The following is an 18980-nucleotide window of genomic DNA, read 5'->3' as shown; positions in this document are numbered from 1 at the left end:
ATACTGGCTGTTGTTAGCCTGCAGCATTAGCAATGGTTATAACATTGCAAAGGAGGGACAGCCAGCTCCACAAGCCTGCCAGTCAAGAGCTGCTTCAGTGCACTGAGCTGACCACCCACTTGGTGACATTCCTGCAGAAAGGAAGGATTGGGCATCGCTGTGCTGGATGGAGCTTCTCAGTTTCAGAGGCACAATGCACCAAGCTGTGACACAACTGCTGCCAGAAAGCCACCTAGAAGGAGAAGCCTGACCCATGAGAGGTTCTCATGTACTGAGCAGGGGTAGAACTGCCAGAAGAGTAACCCTGCCCCAAAGCTGCGTGGTCCTGCTGCACAGCTGGGGTCCAGAGCCCTGGTGGGGCTGGGAGTGAGTGAGCCCACGCTCACTTCTGCAGACAAACATGCCAGCCTCAGGCAAACAAAGGCTTTGATAGTCTTCTGCTACTCATGCAAAACACCACTGGCATATGCTCTTAAAAATGCACTTCCCCATTTGGTTTGGAGCTTCAAAAACCGCTAGGCTGACATCAACAATGAAAAAAATTTAATTCCACCCCCTCTCCTTTCTGAATTTAGAATGATAAAGGACCAACAGTTATGTCTGGAGCAGGGAAGCAGATATTACACACATCTTGCTTACAAAATAGCTCTGGTTTTCATGAAACAAGTTTATTTTCCTCCCCCAGCCATTGATGAGCACATGACAACCGTATAGAATAAAAGCTCAACTCCTTAGTTCTGCTCACATTCACTCAGCATTTGCTCTAATCAATTATCTTATTTCATGCAGTAAGAAAAGAATGAGATTCCTGTTATGCAGCCATAATCAGTTACAGTATGAAGCTGTGTCTGTGGAACATTTCTGATTTTGAAAACTAATCATGTGCTCTGCCATTACATTTCTCTTGTAAAACACTGGGCTTTGACCCAACTTGTTTTTTCCCCCCTGCCCTTTGAAAACATTGAGGGCACAGCCTAGCCCGAGATCCCACATCCCTCCCCTGCAGAAGCCAGCCAGATTGCACTGTAAAGAACACATTTACTCAGGGAGGCAGGATCTGTTTTTCTGGTTTATTGGAACATAAAAGCATAAGCTGGATGTCCCCTGGGAGGCAGGCAGAGGAGGAGAGGGTGCTGCATGTGACAGTGGACGGCTGTCAGAGGATAAAAGTCACATCTTCACATGAAGGGCTCAATATTGATCTCCAGGACAGAGCAAGGCATGGTGAGCTCAAACTTGGTGATAACATCAGGGTGTACCACTCCAAGTTTCCCAATGCTTTGACCTTTGGCAAAGACCTCAGCACAGCGACCAGGAAAGAAAGCAGTGCCTGTAAAGAAAGTGAGAGAAAAATCAATATTTCTTTGGGCTGGAGGAGTCAATAGGCATTTAACGTGCAGAACAAAGCTCTCAGTATTAAAGGGTTCTCTGTGCTGAGATGCTCAGAAGGGCCTCTCACATTCTTGCATTAGGAGTTGTCATGATTGATAGAGAATGAGAAAACACTGAGTTAAAAATAAAATGTAAAGCCCAAAGCAGTGGGCATTTTTCACACTCCAGTTGTTTTGACTAAGTTCCTCCTGCAATAGAAATTAGCACAGTTGAGTCAGAGGGCTACTGAAATGAAGAACTTTTGCAGCCTTTAGGCTATTTAACATCTGAATGTCTCCCACCTTAGACTGTTTAAAGAAATAAAGCTTGCTGTCATCTAAAGGGTAAGTATGCAAGTCACCCTTGATTGCCTGTCATATAATTAAAAACAACCTGCATTTGCCATCTGGAGAAGAACTTTTTAAGTAGTTTCCTATACACCATAAAACTGTGAAACAATGAACACTCATAGAAAGCCAAAGATCATCTTTCTCTTGCCTCAAACCAAGTCTCAATTTTTAAATGTTACATGGAAGGTTTTTCCTAAAAGAGTAGTTAAATTTGCCATGAAGAAAGAACTTAAAGCAGCTGTGCAGACTTTTTCATGGAAAGACTTTCCTACTTAGGAACTTCCCCATGTGTGGTGGTTCTACCAGCACTATGTTCAAGCTTGTCTGTTGCAACTAAAGTTGCATTTTTTCAGCCTCTGTCCTGAGGTGAGTGGCATTTTTATCTGATAGCCCCTCTAAAGACAAACCCATACCAGACCAGCCACTTGCTGTTTCTGAACAGAGTGTGGAGCAAGGCACAGTGTGTGGCACATCCCATGAGCAGTGCTTCAGGCAATGCTGTGACATCAAAGGGGGAAAGGGGAGAGGATGAATCCTACAGATGCTAAATCCTCAGAAAGCTCCTCTACCTTGATTTAATGCTGCTGCCTTCAATGCTCTCTGCAAAAGGATGACAAGAATTTCCTGACAGCAACTTCCTCTCTGGTAGCACCAAATGCTACTTAAGGTTCAGGATCAGCCCAAGACATTATAATGTGTGTACAAGGAGCTACCTAAAAAGATAATAATGTCCAAATGAACCTCAAACCTCAGGAACATTTTCACTAGTGGTCAAGCCCAGAGATATTCTCTGTTAGCTCCACAGTGGAAATAACTAATCTAAGAAGTATCTCCTATGAGGTTTGTAGTTGTAACTTGCAGCTACAAGAACAGTAATTAGGTCTTTTTCTTGCCTAAGCTGCTGCAAGTGCAAATTAACTTCAGTGTCCACTTCAATTTTGACTACCTTGTGAAATCTGATCACAGTAGTAAATAACCACAGTAACATTGCTTAAAGTCTATCTTAAAAACATTTGGAAGCAGAATTTTTTAAATGATCCAGTTCCAGTCGTAGCTACAAGCACAAACCAACCACTTACACTGGATGTACAACAGTGAAATTACCTCACCCTGGATGCTACTGGCACGTGACTCCAGCCAGACAGACACTTGCCACTGCCAGGCTGCACTATTCAAAACAAGATGAAATAAATTTAGAAAAGTCAAATGTCACACATACAGATCACTGTGCAGATTGTGGGTGAAAACATAACCTAAAAATAAAGTTGCCTTTTCTTAGTGGTAAAGGCTTTCCTCTTTGTAAATAAAGCTGGTATTGTACCAAAGATGTGAGCAGCACACAGAGACTTTCTTTTAGACACTTGACTATAAGCTTGAACTGGCACAAGAGCAAGAGCCAAGCAGAAGTTCATAATGTTGGCATGGTACCCCACTATAAATCTGTAGCAAAAAAAGAGCTTTGACAATAGGGTCAGTTAAAAAGCTGAGTCTGACTTGTCTGTTCTTCTGAACTTCCTTCTGTGTAGTCTTGGGAAAGTTATTTTATCTTCCTGCACATCTTAGAGCCAGCTATGTCATGGGACTTAACTGTTTTTAAACTTGTTGTAGATTTCTGATGGGGTCTAAAATAATACTGTGCTCAGTCAACCTAACAAGGGCAGTTTTCCAGATCTGTGCCACTTCCCATTGTGTGAAACAATGCTGTTTTCATACACAACAAATGCTCTGCTATCCATCACCAGCTGTTGGTCTCCTAGTCCCAGTGAGTTCTGAATATGCTGCTCCAGGCTATGGGTTAGACACTGAGCAGAATTTTCCATCTCATGCAGCAACTGATGCTGGACCATGATATTACTTTTCTTTGCACTTCCTTGCAGAAAAGAGGGAAATATATAATTAATATCAAGGGGGAACACTTAGGTCCCCAAAGTGCAGGAAATGGGACCTTCAAACAACATCTCAATTTCTAGTTAAGCTGACCCTGAAATGCTGGCTGCTTCACAGGGCAGTCACCAGTGTGCCCCATGCTCTGCAGGCATGGCAATTGCAGGGCACAATTCTGTGGCTGGAAAAGATCAGACAATAAGAAAATAAAAATGAAAGAAACCTGTTAAAAACTGTAGAGCTCCCATCTGTCCAGCCAACACATGGCTCTTGCACCAAAGAAACATGAGCTGAGAAACAGGTTTACAGAGAGTTTATGAACTCTGTTTAATAATGGAACTATTATTATGGTAATTGGCTGCACTACAGAATGCTTCAAAGTATATTCCTGCCTGCCAAAAGGGCCTCCAGACTGCATCCCACAGGGGGGATCTAAAGCCTTCTTCATCTTAGTGACTCTTCCTTTGACCACACAGGTGGTAAGGGAAGGAGGTTGGCTCATGCATTGGACCAGGTGGTGTTGCTCCATATGCCTCTGCCATGGAACCAGAATTTGGAGCAAATGTAAATTCCAGGTTAAAAAATTCAGACATTGAAAGGGAAGCAAAGAAGGAAAAAAAAAAAACCTTTAGAAGAAACATGAAAAACCTGAGCAGAAAGGGGGGAAACAAGCATTTGCAGCTGGGGGAGAGCTTTGATTGAGGCACCAACCACATGCACAAAAGGAGACCTGAGCTAGAGGAACCTGCTGTGCTGGGGCAAGACAAGCTGCAGAAGGACCTGAGAAACCCATGGAGCAGGGCAGCAACCCAGGAAACAAAGGTAAGGACTCTTTTCATCCTAATTTGTGTGTTTCTGGTGTTACCAAGTAAATAGCAATGGTGGTTAGGATTTCTAGCAAAACTTGTGTTATGGACTGGGCAGTGCTGTGTCATTTCAACTCTTGAAGTAGAATAAAAGCCTCACAGTGAGAGACAGAGCTGTATGAAAGATGTGCTGAAGGTACTTGCACACATGGAAAGTAGCAAAAGTGCACATGCTGTTACTATGTTTGTGTAAGTCACACCAGAAGCTGAAGCCCAGTGCTCTTAAGCTTCAGTAAAGCCTTGATGCCAAAATTAACCTTTCCAGAATCACTGGCAGCTTTTGAGCAGAGGTTTGTCATAATTTGTCCTGCCTGTCTGTGCAGTATCATTCAGGAATAGGATGGCTGTGAGGGACATGGTCTTCCCAAAGGAACTGTCCCTAGTCAAGGAGGCACCTAGAAGCCTTCTTTCTGTTAGGTAGAGATTGTATTTGCTGCTGCTGGTTGGTTGTACTACCAACTACATTAAGAGTCAAAATCCATTTAAAAATTTTAGTTTACTGTACCTTCTGTTTTAAGGGTAACAGATTCATCCCTCTTGACATAGTAAACCCTTTCTGTTCTGCACACAAATGAACTTCATAAACTTCACCTTGAAATCTAGTCAGAGATTGTATTGTCCTTGCTGAGAGACCCAGACAATGCCAGAGGAAGCCTGAAGGTCTAGCAGTGGAAATCCACCTCTTAATATGTCAGGTGTGTAAGTGGTAGTTAGGAGAAGGGGTGGGGTGAAATCCAATATGTGTTCCTAAAGAAGGGATGCCAAGCCAGCCCTGTCTTACTCTGACACACTACACGCAAGGGAAAGACAAAAGCTACTTCTCGTGGCTGCAAGTAAGAATTTAATTTCTAATGTTCACTGATGTAGAAGTAATACCTTTAATTAAAGCTTCTGTAGCATGTCCTCAAAAATCTGTAATTGCCTTTCTGTATTCAGGCAACAGGGCCACTTTGATTGCTTTGGGGTAATTCTTTGGCCAATAATCCAACAGAGCATGTAGTCTTTAGCACATTTTCTGGCTAATTGACCCTCAAAGAGCTCTGAGTTCCCTGCACTCTTTGTTGTCAAACACCTTGCACAGTTTCTTTTCTCTACCTTACTCTCCCTTCCTTTCAAAAAGAAATAGATTAAAGTTGTATTATAGGCCTGCAGTTGCACTAAGCCTTCAAACCCACTTGTTTGTTCCTGTAATTTGAAGGAACACTGGAAGCTGAAGCTTAAGGAGGTAACAGAGCAGAGCTTATCTGGCCTCAGTAGCCTTTCATCTTAATTCTCCTCCCTTCAGTGACTCCAGCTGCCCTTTCACTACCTCATCCCAACTCACCTGGGCAAGTGAGTCCTTTCTGCCTGTGCTACACTGCATGGAATTCACTTTTGTAAGGTTAGATGTTGGTTTTAGGATCAAGTTCTTCCCACTTTTGACTGATTCCTTCTTTTGGCAGAAAATGCAAATCAAATGCAGAGTCAGAGGGCACTATCAGCCCAGGCAGTGTGTTGAAAAAAGGCAGTCCCTCTTTTTGCCACACAGCACAGAGCCTTGTGCAAGCCAACAGCAACCTCAAAATCAGATCCAGTCATGGAATGACTGACCTTCAGCTAATTCTTAAAATTGCAGACGTCTCAAATCTTGTATGATTTCTGGAACATACTGAGAGACCAACTGCTCTCATAAGTTGCACAGTGTCAGCAGTTTTCCCTTATACTCTTAACCCCAGAAAAAACATACTTTGGGATCGGGGGAATATTTGTCAACTTTAGTCTCTTGATTTTTAAAACCTGACTAAAGCTGTGCCAGAATGACTGCCATTTCCCCAGATCATACCTAACTGGAGTGACACACCAGGAAATTCAAATTAGTACTATTAAATTTAAGGCATGTGCCTTAATTACCCCTCTCAAGAAAATAATTAACACTTGACAAAAACCACAGAATCAATGAATATGTCCTTGTCTAAAGGGCATCTTTTATTCTGATCTCTTCCTCTGTTTTTCCAAAAGCCTCCTCATACAGGGCATAGCAGAAGAGGGTAAAGTGACAATCAATTATTTACCTGGCCTGCTACACTGGATTTCCAAAAATAGAGTTGAATACTAGAATCCTTGTGCAGACAATAAGGCTGGGAACATGGAGAATCATCCACAGATTTGCAGTGGCCAGTCAGTAAATCATCTTCTATTGCAACTAAGTCAGTGTCTGAGTTTCTATTTGTATTTCAGGGAGGGTGTGAGGAAAACTCTTCTATCTCATAAGAACTCTCATATACAACCCTATAAGCTGAATTTGTTTTCCATTCTTGCTGTAGAGTGTCCCAGGAGCTTCAACAGAGGTTATTTGGTGTTGCTGACTGTCAGAAAGTGGTTCAACAATGCAGTAGGTTTGAGGCACATCTTTATTCACCTGTGTTATCCTCAGGATTACAAGCAGCCTCAGACACTTAAAATTATCTGGGTAAAATCACTGTGTTCCTTCCTTACCTAATGAAAGGTAATACTTGGGTGGGTGTTGAGGCTAAGGAATGCAGGTATTTGGGGTTCTCTTATATCAAATACTGCATGCAGAAAAAAAAAAGTAGGAAACGTAGAAAAAAAATCAAATTCTATGTATTTCTCTAGAGATCAGTATTTGTGTATAAAGCTCAAAAATTTGCCTTTGTGAGGCAGTTGTGAGAAACAGCAACTCTCCACTGGAGTTTAGTTGCTTTGCAGTTACCATTACACAGCTAATCTTTGCTATTAGGCTGGTTTATCTGATTTATCCAGATTTATCTGAAATGTTATACTTTGTCTAAAAGTCACAAACCTAAGCTGATATTATGTCACAGCTATTTTGCCTATAAAACTAAGGAATTCCTAATCCCTGAATAAACTCACTTTTTAAAAAACAGGAGTCTTGCTATTTCACTTGAGTTCGAGAACACAAAGCTTTGGAGTTGAAAACAATTTATTTGTGTTCAGTGAGTGTTTTTATCATTCTTTGGATATCAAAATGAATGATTTGTCCTTGCAAACAACAGAATCTGTCAGAAGCTAGGAAACAATAAACCATATGCTTTCTGGCAAGGGGTATAACATACTCTGTATGATCAGCAAAGCAGCAGGTTTTAGCTTGTTAGGCTCTGCCTTCATACAGAGAATAACAAGAACCAGCACTAAGCCAGTCTGCAAGTCCAGTTTAGTGTCTCCCATTTGGTTTGCATGTTGTTTAATCACTCCTGTCCTAGACCAAGCTGCCTTCCTCTCCCAGTGACCTGAGATAACCAAGAGCCACCTGATGCTGTGCTTTCACAGCTCCCCCATTTCTGGGGACAATGATGTGACAAGCTGGCATGGAATAATTCATCATTAAACAATGAATCTCAGCAGTCACTGGAACTGTTCATCCCTTAGTTTTAGCAACTAAGGCTTATGTTGCAAAGCAATGCCTTGTGGTTGAAGCACACAGTGGCTCCAGCAGGAACAGAAATTCCTGAGCTGAGTGTGATTTTCTAACACATGCACCACAAGCAAAGATAAAGTCAGTTCCTCCACCACGGGCAACTGGTATCTTTGGAGACTGCATTCACACTGATTTCAACAATTGAGCCAATATCTTGCAAATTCATGTTTAAAATGTTATTGCAGAAATAAAAAGGGGAAAAAAAGTGAGATTAAAATTAAAGCACCACCCATCTGCCTTCATATCAAAGTTGAAAAATCACACCAGACTGGAAAACTGTTAAGCTATAAAATTGGCATGCTCACATTTGGTGGCATTCATACCAGTATTGCAGTGAAAAGGAAAGGACATGCACGCTCAGTTTGCCTCCAGCCTCAGCAGGCTGAGCAGATGAGGATGGAATTGAAGGATGGAGCTGTGGGGATGGGCAAATGGAGCATTTCTTCAGAGAAGCCAGAACTGCCCCTGGCCTCTGAGAAAGCAGCAATAGCACTGCTCCTATTTCTGCTGCTGCCTTGAATTAAGCATTTCTTTTATAAAGAAGCCTTTGAAATATTGAAAATATAGTTGATGATTAAGCAATAATTTTCTTTTTAAAAATGTAAAAAGTTGGAAATTACCTAAATCTATAATTATACAATGCAAAGCTGTGCCAGACTTTTAAAAATCTTGATGCAAGGAAGATTTCTATCTGTTAAGACTTGTTATAATGTGTGATTTTGCCTTTGGGGGCAAAACCAAAGGAATTAAAATCTGAAAAGGCCTCTCCAGTGAAGGAACAGTAGAAGAGCAAAGAGTTGTCAGGGAGAAGACAGTGACATCTTGAGCTCAAGGAACACAAATGCCAGTGATTTAGATGGTTCTGGTTGGCAAAAGCTGATAGAAAATGAAAACCTTTAACTGTCAAGAGAAATGCTGCTACTCCTTGGAGCATGCCTAACCTGTCAGAATAAAATGCAAGAGGAAGAAAAATATTGTAATCTTTAATAGTTAATACTTGCAAAAAGAGGCACTAGAAGACAGCTTGACACTAGAAGATAGCTTTGTGTCTCTTCAAATTGACTTGACACCTTTCCTGAGTTTCTGCAGTTGTAGATTTTTTTTTTCCTCTCCTACTATAGACACATACTTCTAAATGAGTCAATTAAAAGGAGTTTCTCTTAAAAAATAATCTTCTGGATTTGAGAAACTAACACTTTCTTTGTTCTCTAATTGAATATCTTTTATTTCATATGTGGGGGGAAAAAAGTGTGTCAAACATTACTTGGTGATGAAAGTTTAAAAGACAAAGTCAAAGCCTGTCAAACCTTTTATTACTCCATGCTGTGCTAAAATAATGTACTTCAACTCCCACCTTTTTGGGGATAAGGGTTGACACTTGAAGGATATTAAGAAGGAACATTCAAGAAGTTTCAGAGAAGTACTGAAATGATCAGAGGAATAGAAAAAGCCCTTTTCAAACTCACTTCTGAGAGCTTTTTTCATACTAAAAATCAACAGTATAAAACATAGATAATGAAATTAGACTAATTTGTAAAATCAGACTCTGGGTTTTGCATCAAATTCTGTGCTGCTTAGCCTACCTGCATCACCAGTGCCAGAGTGTGCTGCCAAATTTTGATAACCAGGTTTTCCTGGAGATACTCCAAATACTTTTGATTCCCACTTTGGCTACATCAATAATTATAGGCAACCCTCCTATTTCATATCTTTCCTGGTACCTCCTTGAGTATTAATGGAGTTAAAATCCAATTTGAGGCATTAACATTAGAGTGGGAAGACACTTGATAGAACAGAAATAAGCTTGGCACAAATTTATAGGGATTTAGTTCCTATAAATCTGAAGACCTGTATTACAGAAAGGGAGACCAGAGATAATAGACAATTAAAGGGACATTAAGCAAGCAGCCACACCCACTTTATTAGATAATTTAATGAAATTTTGACTTGTTAGACCTGTCATTCTTCATGTAACTAAGTTCCCTTGATGCTACAGAAAAATCTGTTCAAGAGAAAAAGATGAGAAATTAATTAGATGTCAAAGTAGTAGCCAACATTGGAAAAGCAACAAGAGCTAGTGACAAACATCCAAGTTTGCAAGATGATTTGTAATTAAACCATTTTAATGATCATTGCTGGCACTTCTGAAACCTCCTGCAGAATTACATTTAAAAATACTAAAATTGGTCAGGTTTAAACAACAGAAAAAGAGCACCTGTTTTTACCTCTCACTAGTAATTCATTAAACTGTCTGGGAAATAAGGAGGGTACTAAACAGAAAAACAGGAGTGGAAGACCTTCAAGAACAATTTATTTGATAAATGAGTACTAGCAGTTTCACAATACAAAAAAGTGTGTTTTTTGGTCAAAACCCTATCCATATTTTGTGCTGAAGTGGATGTGGTCAAAAATCAGAGAGTTCCTTAGAGGCAAAAATGAGAGAAATAATTTGCACTTCAGAAAATGTGATTAATAGCAGTGGCTGAAATTCATTAAAGAATTAGAAAACCTGGGAAAGATTAACTACTAGCTGAAGTAAAGACCACATTTAAAAAAGACTTAAGAACACTGGAAACAAATAATAGGTACAGTCTTTCATTTGTTAGCAAGACTGGCTAAAGAGACAGTAGTGTATTAAGTTTTAATAAATATTTCTTTTCATCTGGGGTGAGGGGAGAGATGTTGAATAGAGTAAGGTGCTGTCAAGTCCACTGAGAAAATGAAGAACATGTCTGGTTACACCTATCAGGATTAGGATGTTTCTGAAGCACCAGGAGTCTCAGACATCAGAATTGTGGTGCAATTCTCAGAGCAAATATCCTGCCTGTTCCTGCTAACTTGGAGTTACAATATTCAGCAGTACTAAAAAAATGTTAATGTGGTGCCAGTATTCCAAGATGGATGATCTAAGTTGATCCTCAGTGATAAAAAAAATTGTGGGGAATTGGCAAAAGTGAAACTAACAGGAGTGGAGTACAGTGAATTACCAGCTGATGTGTTTTATTAAAAATGAATGTTTTCAAACAAAATCTACCAAACTTGTAATTTAAAAGACTATGCAATGGCACTTATAAGAATGCCAGTTAAGAGGAATAAGAATTGTCTGACACCTCCCAGTGTATCAGAAATGATATCTGGAGGCCTGGTAAAACTGGCACATTTCCTTTAGTTATCTATGAGTAAATAGACAATTATTGACATTTGTGACCAATGCAATGCTGCCAAGACAGGCAGCTGAAAGGCCAGGATTGCCATTAAGAGCAATCAAGCTGCAATTTCTTAAAATAAGGCAGGAATTAATAATGCCAAGCTCAATATGAGCACTAAACTAAAATCTGCATGTAGCTCAGTCTCCCAATTTAAGCTGATCACTGAGATAGATGCTGCAGTTCAATTCCATACCTCTAACTTGGAATTAGTCCCAGATTTCCCTCCTCTTGTCTTGTGAATTGAGGTTCACGGTCTAAATCTTCTTTCAAAGTTGTTTATTGTGTAATTATTACTATAAAAGCCAATGTTTATTGATGTTCTTAGTTATGGAGGTAACTATTACACCTCTAATTTCACAGCTGAACCTTACTAAATGAGAAGCTATTACTACGATTTACTGTGGAATTAAAATTTTCTACACTTTACCACACCTTTCATTTAATTAAATAAGGGCAGTAAAAAGAAGGGAGTGGAACTTCTGTTTTTTGGGGTGGTTTTTTTTTTCTTTGAAAGACAACTGTCAGTTACTGAATGAAGAGTTAGTATGCATTTATCATGTCCACATTCATGCTGAACACAAGCTTTGCTAAGCTGATCATTACCTTAAAAGAATGAATGGCATGAACATTTAGTTTAAAAAAGTAAATTAATAAATTCCAGAGTTAGCTGAAACCCCAGAGAATCAGTACTGTAGGAAAAGGAAGCTCATGTCAGGAGCTGATTCTCTTCAGGGGTTGCTTGTTTTCCTGAGATTGCTATTTCAGTGTGGTCCTGGAGGACAGAGGGGCAGACAGGGGAGCAGTAGCCATGCACAGATTCTCTAACATTTTCTGTGAACTTGTCAAGTTGTTTGATAAAATAGGGATATTGTATTTCCTTTTCAAACAGTTTGTGCTCAATTAAATTTCATGTGCTAAGTATGGAGACTCCTGAAAGGTACTGCAAAACCAGGGGCTTCTTCCTTAAATAAGGGGCTCTTAAATGTTACATTAGGAGTGAAGATAATTACACCTTCCACTTCACACCACTCCTTTGAAGACTGTGATATATAATCCACTGTCAGGATTTCCTAAGCCCTTCTTTATTCTTTTCAGCCTAAGTAAGGCTTTATTATGGGCCCAAACCCCATGATTAACATCACCTCCTGTGATTGTTGTCCTGATTTCTGGAAGAAAATTGTCATCTCAGATAGACATGCAAAAGCACAAGATCACTAAATATTTCAGAAAACACACCCATTCCTGATTAAAAATTGAATTTAAGAATAGCTTTTAATGCAATAATAATTGTATTATATAATAATACAATATATTAATAATATATAATAATTCTTTTAGTTTTCAGTTCAAGAGAACTGAAACCAATGAAAGTGAACTAAAAATTACATAATTTTATTAAATTACCTGACAACATATAACTAAATTTGTCTCTTTCCACCTGTATTTTTATATTTTAAAAGTTATTTGTTTACCATCTAACCATATACATCTATACTGATATTTGCATTTTATTAATGGCATTGTTAAGTCTCAAAATTTTAATGCTTTTTTTCTTATTATGGAGCACATACAATTTCAGGATTGATCATATCTCTTTTATCTATATTTGATTATGGATGATTGTGCCATAAAACAAAGAGAAAAACCAGAATACTTTTCTAGGCCAGTAGGATTCACTGTCAAAAAGTTCATTCTTTGCATTTTAAAGCAATGCATTTCAGACTTCTGTCTTTAAGACTTTAATTTTGTATGTTTAGTGATAATAAGAAAATAAAAATGTTCCATTAGTAACTTTTAAGAAGGTGGAAAGCACTGAGTGTCAAATGTATGTTGAAATCCTCAAATTCAGTCAGTCAAAAGCCTCTTCCTTAAGGCTGCTCTGAACAGCTCTTCTCCATTTATTACCTAGCTCAGATTACACCAAAGCACAGTGCAAAGGCCAGGGGAACATCACAATTTCACCCATATTTTCTAGCATCTGTACTTTTTCCCAGGTGTTGCTAGAGAGGCAAAACCACTCTGACCTTAAGGTCAAATCACAGGGCACTTAGGTGTTGGCAGAACAGAAGGAGCTCAAATAACCATCATTTGCACATATGGACCAAGCAGGACTATAGCACAGGCATGTCATTCTCCAGAGGCAATTGGGGAAAGTGTCAGATATGTGCCCAACACATCTGTCTATTCTCTGCTGCTGATTTAAAGCTAGATTGTATTCTCCTTTTTTCAATAATCAGTGATTATTGTTTTTCAATATTCAGTGGAACTATTCTGATCAGCTACACAAGGAGTAAAAACAATTTGCCTAAACCCTACCTTTACACTGTTTTGCTTATTGTTCCCAAGCTTTGTTTAAGATTATGGACAGAGTCAATACCACTAAATCTCTCTAAACCAGGGCCCTAGGATAAACCCACTTCTTGCTGTACAAATTTGTAATTTGGCACAGGCAATAAAACAGCTTCCTGCAGATGCCTCTAAAAATCTGTGCCATGTGTAATGTCCTGATTTCAAACCTCTGAAGTAATGTTACTGTTCTTATGAATTATTTCAGTATCCTGAGGTCTCTTGAAGATGTTACAGGGTATCCTTGTTACACTGAGCAGTTACCTTACTCTATCATCTGCTGACATCTCTCTCACACATGCTTAATTGACACACTGTGAAGCAACTTTATAAAAACCAAAAATAACAAACAAATAAGCAACCAACCACTAAAACACCAAAACAAAACTCTCCAAGTTACTCTGACTTCCAACCATCTCTGCAGTGAAGGTCTCAAGCTCAGTTGGTGCAGTGACACTGCATTTGCTACAGCACTAGAGTATCAACCATCTGCATTGATAGCAAGGTTAAATTCCAATGTCAAGACAACTGCAAGGAATCCATGTGCCATCCCAGGAGAGTTTCTGAATCACTGGTGAAACAAAGTAGTAGATACTTTTTTTTTTTTTTTTTTTTTTTTTTTTTTTTTTTTTTTTTTTTTTGCTATAACCAAGAGCTACAAACTGCTTGTAATATATTGCACATGACAAGGCATAATCCACCCTCTGCACTAAATGTGCTGTGGAGCAATGTCATGGGAATGCAGGGATTTTGAGCGAGCATTGTAAATCTCACAGCATCAGGAATACTGAGCAGCACTAATATCTAGAAATAACTTCTCCCCTGTGTTAGGATTATTTTTGAGGTCTTTTTCCAACTTCTTGAAATCAGCTGTCATGTTACAACACAGAATATAAAACACTTGCAAATATTTTTTCAGTACTGAATTAAACTCTTGATATGTCTATTCAAAAAGCAGCAATAGAAGAGTTTTTGAATAGGAACAGAACATTTCATTTTGACTTCAATGGCAGCTAAGTACCCAGCTCCCAGGGGCTCTTCCTAGCTCCCCACTACCACACCCCCCTTCCAAACAAGAGGCTTTGCTGGGATTGATTGAATTAGAACCAGAAGTATAATTGTATTAAACATTCTTCTGGTCAACCTGGGAATCCAGAATATTAACAATATCCTAACAAACCCATTGAGAGTCTGCCTAAATAATACTGAGCAAAATAGTACTTTCTGATAAAAAAAGCATCAATATGCCTGACACAAGTGTGCACTGAAGTGCCAGGAGACTACTTAGCTCAAGTGTTCTGTTTGGCATTTTGGCAGCACAGGGAGACAATTAACAAATTTTAATTCAAGTTCTACGAACAGGAGAGTTAGGTCAGGCTGCCAGGGACCCTGTGTCAGTGCCACTGTTCCAGGAGGCACTTCTTCAAGCTAAGTCAGTGTCTCATATCTCTGAACACCACTGCATGATATGTAAGTAGAACCACAGCTGCCATCCCTGCAGTGTGCTTTTTTATTCTGTGTTTTCTACACTGTCATTTTAGGTAGCAGTATAGATGAGTTGCTGGTGCTGTTCTCTTCCATCAACCTGTATTCTTGCAATGAAGGAATCAGGTCAACCTGCTTGCTTTCCCTCTTACATGTACAGACACATACACAGAGGAGATTCTGCACTTAAGGATGTTATTTTTAATTCATGTGCAGCTCACCCTGTATGGAAAAGGAAGAGGGCTGTTATACAACCAAGTAGCAGGGTCAATCTCAAAGACAGCAGCTCTCTGAAAGATATATAAGGCATATATCTTCACATGAATGTATAAAAAAAACGTACCTATAAAAAACAAAGCTATAGATAAAGCTAGAAACCAAAAGATAAGATGTAAGAAGTTGCCTTTTCCAGGCTCTGTTAGCCAAGGAGGATACAGTGGGTGGGTGGCATATTCATCAGCTCAGTGAATTCCTATGCACCCTTGCCATCAGCAGATTAAATTGTTATAAACAGTCCATGAAGCTGAGGGCATATACTATATTATAAGTTCCCTTAAAAAGCTGTGAACTCACAAACTATATTATTTAGGACAGCTCACAGAAAGACAGCAATCCCATTTTACAGTCAGTGAATGCAGACAATGCCTTTTTACTAGCATTCCATCATGCTGTAGTATGATAGCACATGTAATGATATTAATCCTTAGTCTCTACTGATGAGAACAACCAAAAATTCTCCTCAGACTCTAGGGGAACATTTAAGTTCCAGAACAACCTCAGGTGTACACTGCAGTTCTTTCTTCCTTACCTTCAGCTGCCTTGATGGTGTAGCCATTCTCTTCATTTGGTGGTACTTCCAGGACCTGCATGACCCTGTCCAGCAAACCATGGATGATCTCAAAGCCTGGGCTTTTGTTGTAATAAATTGCACATAGATGTCTGTAGTTTCTTGCCCCCACATCTGTAGAAGAAGGAAGCAATTATGTTACCTGGGAAACTTTATCACACATTTAACTAACCTTGCATTTTGAATCACTTTTCTTCTGCTGCCCTGTGAGGCACTTGTGGCTGAAAGGAGAAATAAGTATGTAAAATGGCTTCTCTGGCAGACCTGAAGTGTAGCTTGAAGAAATAATAGAAATTTCTTTAACCCACTGGACTCTCATAGTCAGAAATGTAAAGGAAGATTTAAAGTACCCTATGCCTTGAGCAGGAAAGAAGGTTGTTATATACAAGTATCTATGCAATGAGGTACCAAGTGTAATGCTAAGTGTTAAAGAAATTTAAATTAGACAAGCCAAAATGCAAATACCCAGTAGGCATGGAGAAGCTTGTGATGGGGGAAAAGCTAAATATTTATAGAACTTGGCTGTAGAACAGCTACCAGCACAAAAAAACCAGCCCACAACCTGAAATGAGTGTAATAATGTTAGCATGGTGATCTGTGAAAAGGTTTTAAATCACAGAGGTTTCCAAATCACAACTGATGCTTTCTGGGATTATCTTGGACGTCCCTGTAACCAAATGATTATGAAAAATGTGCTACACTGTGCAAATCCAAGACAGTGACATAAGTATCTCCCACTTTGGACAACTCCTTAAGTCAAACCCCTTCCTTATGCCTTCTGACATTAGTGATTTCAGCAAAATGTTTCCTTTTTTAAAAAATTTCAGAATGAGTATGCAGTAGCATTGTAGCAGTTGTTACAATTGTACCTTGAGGTTACCCCACTGCAATTACCCTGTCTAGGACTAGGGTGGCTTTTGAGTCTTTGTCATCGTGGGTTTCAGCATTCTGATCAAGTAACAGGAACCAATGGATGGAGTCCATAGCTGAGAAATCCACTGCTTCTTACTATGAAAAATCACATTTATGCTGGCAAGTCCCTGAGCTACTCCTGCCCATAGAGCAGGGGAGCCCTCTGGCAGCATTACCCATTTCTACCTCAGAAGCTCTCCTGCTTCTGTCCTGACAAGCACTTGTAGTGGATTTACAGTCATTAATATCTATCACATGAAATTTACATCTTGTTTATCTGCTTCAACTAAACATTTAGTGACAAACAGATCTGTCAGGACCTAAACAGGAAAGCATTTATCAAGTGACCAAAAATACACAAGTTAAAACAGCCAGTAAAACACAGGAGCAGAGCCTACAGACAAGGCAAAGCTCAGCCTTTTTGAGACAGAAGTCATTCAAAACTTCTAGGGCAGCTACTTGGTACCACAGCTGCAACTCCTCTCATCAGTAACTGAAAGCTGAACTTACTGTGGCAGTAAGCCTGCAATTTGTCACTCAGTGTTTTTTTCCTGTCATTATTATAATGTGCAGTGTTAAATAATGGTGGAGAATCCAGTCCTGAAGTTAAAATGGCAACACAGGAAAGTAAAGGCTACAGGAAAAATATCAATAAATGCAGTGTCTGGTTTTGGGTCTGAGCACTCTGGCTGCTCTGTGTGTCACATGTGTCTCTGTTTCCCAGCTGTACTGAGATACCAACAAGTAGTGCAGTCATAGATGGTCAACAATTAATTTTCATGTTATACTGAGCAACGGAATAGAAAAAAAATATTTTCCCTTCCCTAAGACAGCATGTTCTTTGGGCCAGAGGTTCAGCAGAACAGTTTCCTTTTTCTTTTTTTGTGAGTCATTATGGTAGCAGATTTTGTGACAACTATCTGAATTTCAATGTCATTAAGATAATCAGTGGTGCCTTCAGACCAGAGTTCTTAACTAAAGCATCAGAAATAAACATCCACAACATTTTTTATACTTCATGTTTTCAATTTTAGGGATCTTTGGTAAACGAAAGGAGGTTTTTTTCAAGTGTTATAAAACTTACTCCTTTACAGAGTTCTATCACAACAGAGGAAGTTCATTCACTATAAGTGATAGAAAGGAAAAAAGATACTGGGAATTGTAGGCAAAAGCTGGCAGATGTTAGAAATGCTTCAGTTCTTTATAAGTAATTTAAGAGCTCTCATGTCATGCCATGAAACATTTCTATTTTTCAAGTGAGCTTGCCAAGTATGTCAATCCATATTATACATAAATATATATATATATATGTGTATATATTTCTGAGACTTCAAAGCACTTCCTGGGGATGCTGTTGAAAAACAATCCAAAGGATGGGCAGCTGCTTAGGAATATGTGAGCCAAGAGAGCAGAGGAAGATAAAGCAATGTTTTATCTGTTCACTGTTCCCTTTCAAATTAGAGCTGCTTCAGAAAAATGACCTGGTGATCTGAAAAGGGACACCTGCTCATGTAAACTTGTCTTTTAGCCTCCCAAACTATTTTCTGCAGAAAACCAACACTTCCAAACAGTTGGAAATATGCTTCAAAAGGTGGCAGCAGCTGTATTCACAGATGATGTAAATTGTGCTAAGTGTGTGCTACCATAAGCTAGCCAGACTCTCCCAGATCACTGGTCAGAGGTGATTTTCTAATGGATGAATTTATTTTAATTGGTGAAACAGCATTCTCTCTTAGGCCTGGTGGTAAAGGTGCTCATTTAGACCCTAAACTAGTGTAACTAACCTACAGAAGTGATTACCTAGTGCTGCAAATTACCCACACAAATGCTGTGCAACATATTTAGAATCAGCACGTTTCTTTCTGCCCTGAGAAAAAAACATTTTTGCTCAGATTTCGTGGATTTAGTTATATCTGCCACACATTTTGCTAATTTAATACATCAAAACTTTGTGTCAGATAAGTCTGAAGAGAAATATGTCCAGTTCACTGTGGTAAGCACAAGTTCTGTGTAAGAAGGTACTTTATTAAAACCCAGCATGTTTAAAAGAGCTAGGTTCATTCATACATGCATGACTGCAAGATGCCATTTCAAATACAGTTAATGTCAGTACTCTTTTGACCCATACTTTTGAAATTATTAATTGGAAATTCTGCATGCCAAAATCATGAAATAATAAAATTAAATTAAGTTAGTCTGATGACATAAGCCTTGTGCAGGAAATCTCATTCCATATGTGAGAGGACAACCCCACATTTTTCAATGTTTGCAGTT

General features: G+C 39.1%; 1 protein-coding gene across 1 annotated transcript in view; it reads right to left on the bottom strand.

Annotated features, from left to right (window-relative positions):
- Window positions 1-647: 647 nt before the first annotated feature.
- Window positions 648-18980, bottom strand: part of FARSB (phenylalanyl-tRNA synthetase subunit beta) — a 36960-nt gene continuing 18627 nt past the window's right edge. The window contains exons 16-17 of the mRNA XM_079315662.1: window positions 15756-15908; window positions 648-1330 (exon numbers count right to left, since the gene is read on the bottom strand). Coding sequence (XP_079171788.1) covers window positions 1179-1330; window positions 15756-15908 — 305 coding nt within the window. The 3' untranslated portion in view covers window positions 648-1178. The remainder of the gene's footprint in view (window positions 1331-15755; window positions 15909-18980) is intronic.

The sequence above is a fragment of the Erithacus rubecula genome (assembly GCF_903797595.1).
Source record: "Erithacus rubecula genome assembly, chromosome: 11".
Classification (NCBI taxonomy): domain Eukaryota; kingdom Metazoa; phylum Chordata; class Aves; order Passeriformes; family Muscicapidae; genus Erithacus; species Erithacus rubecula.
Note: the sequence above shows the minus strand (reverse complement) of the source record. Positions and strands in the feature narration are given on the sequence as shown.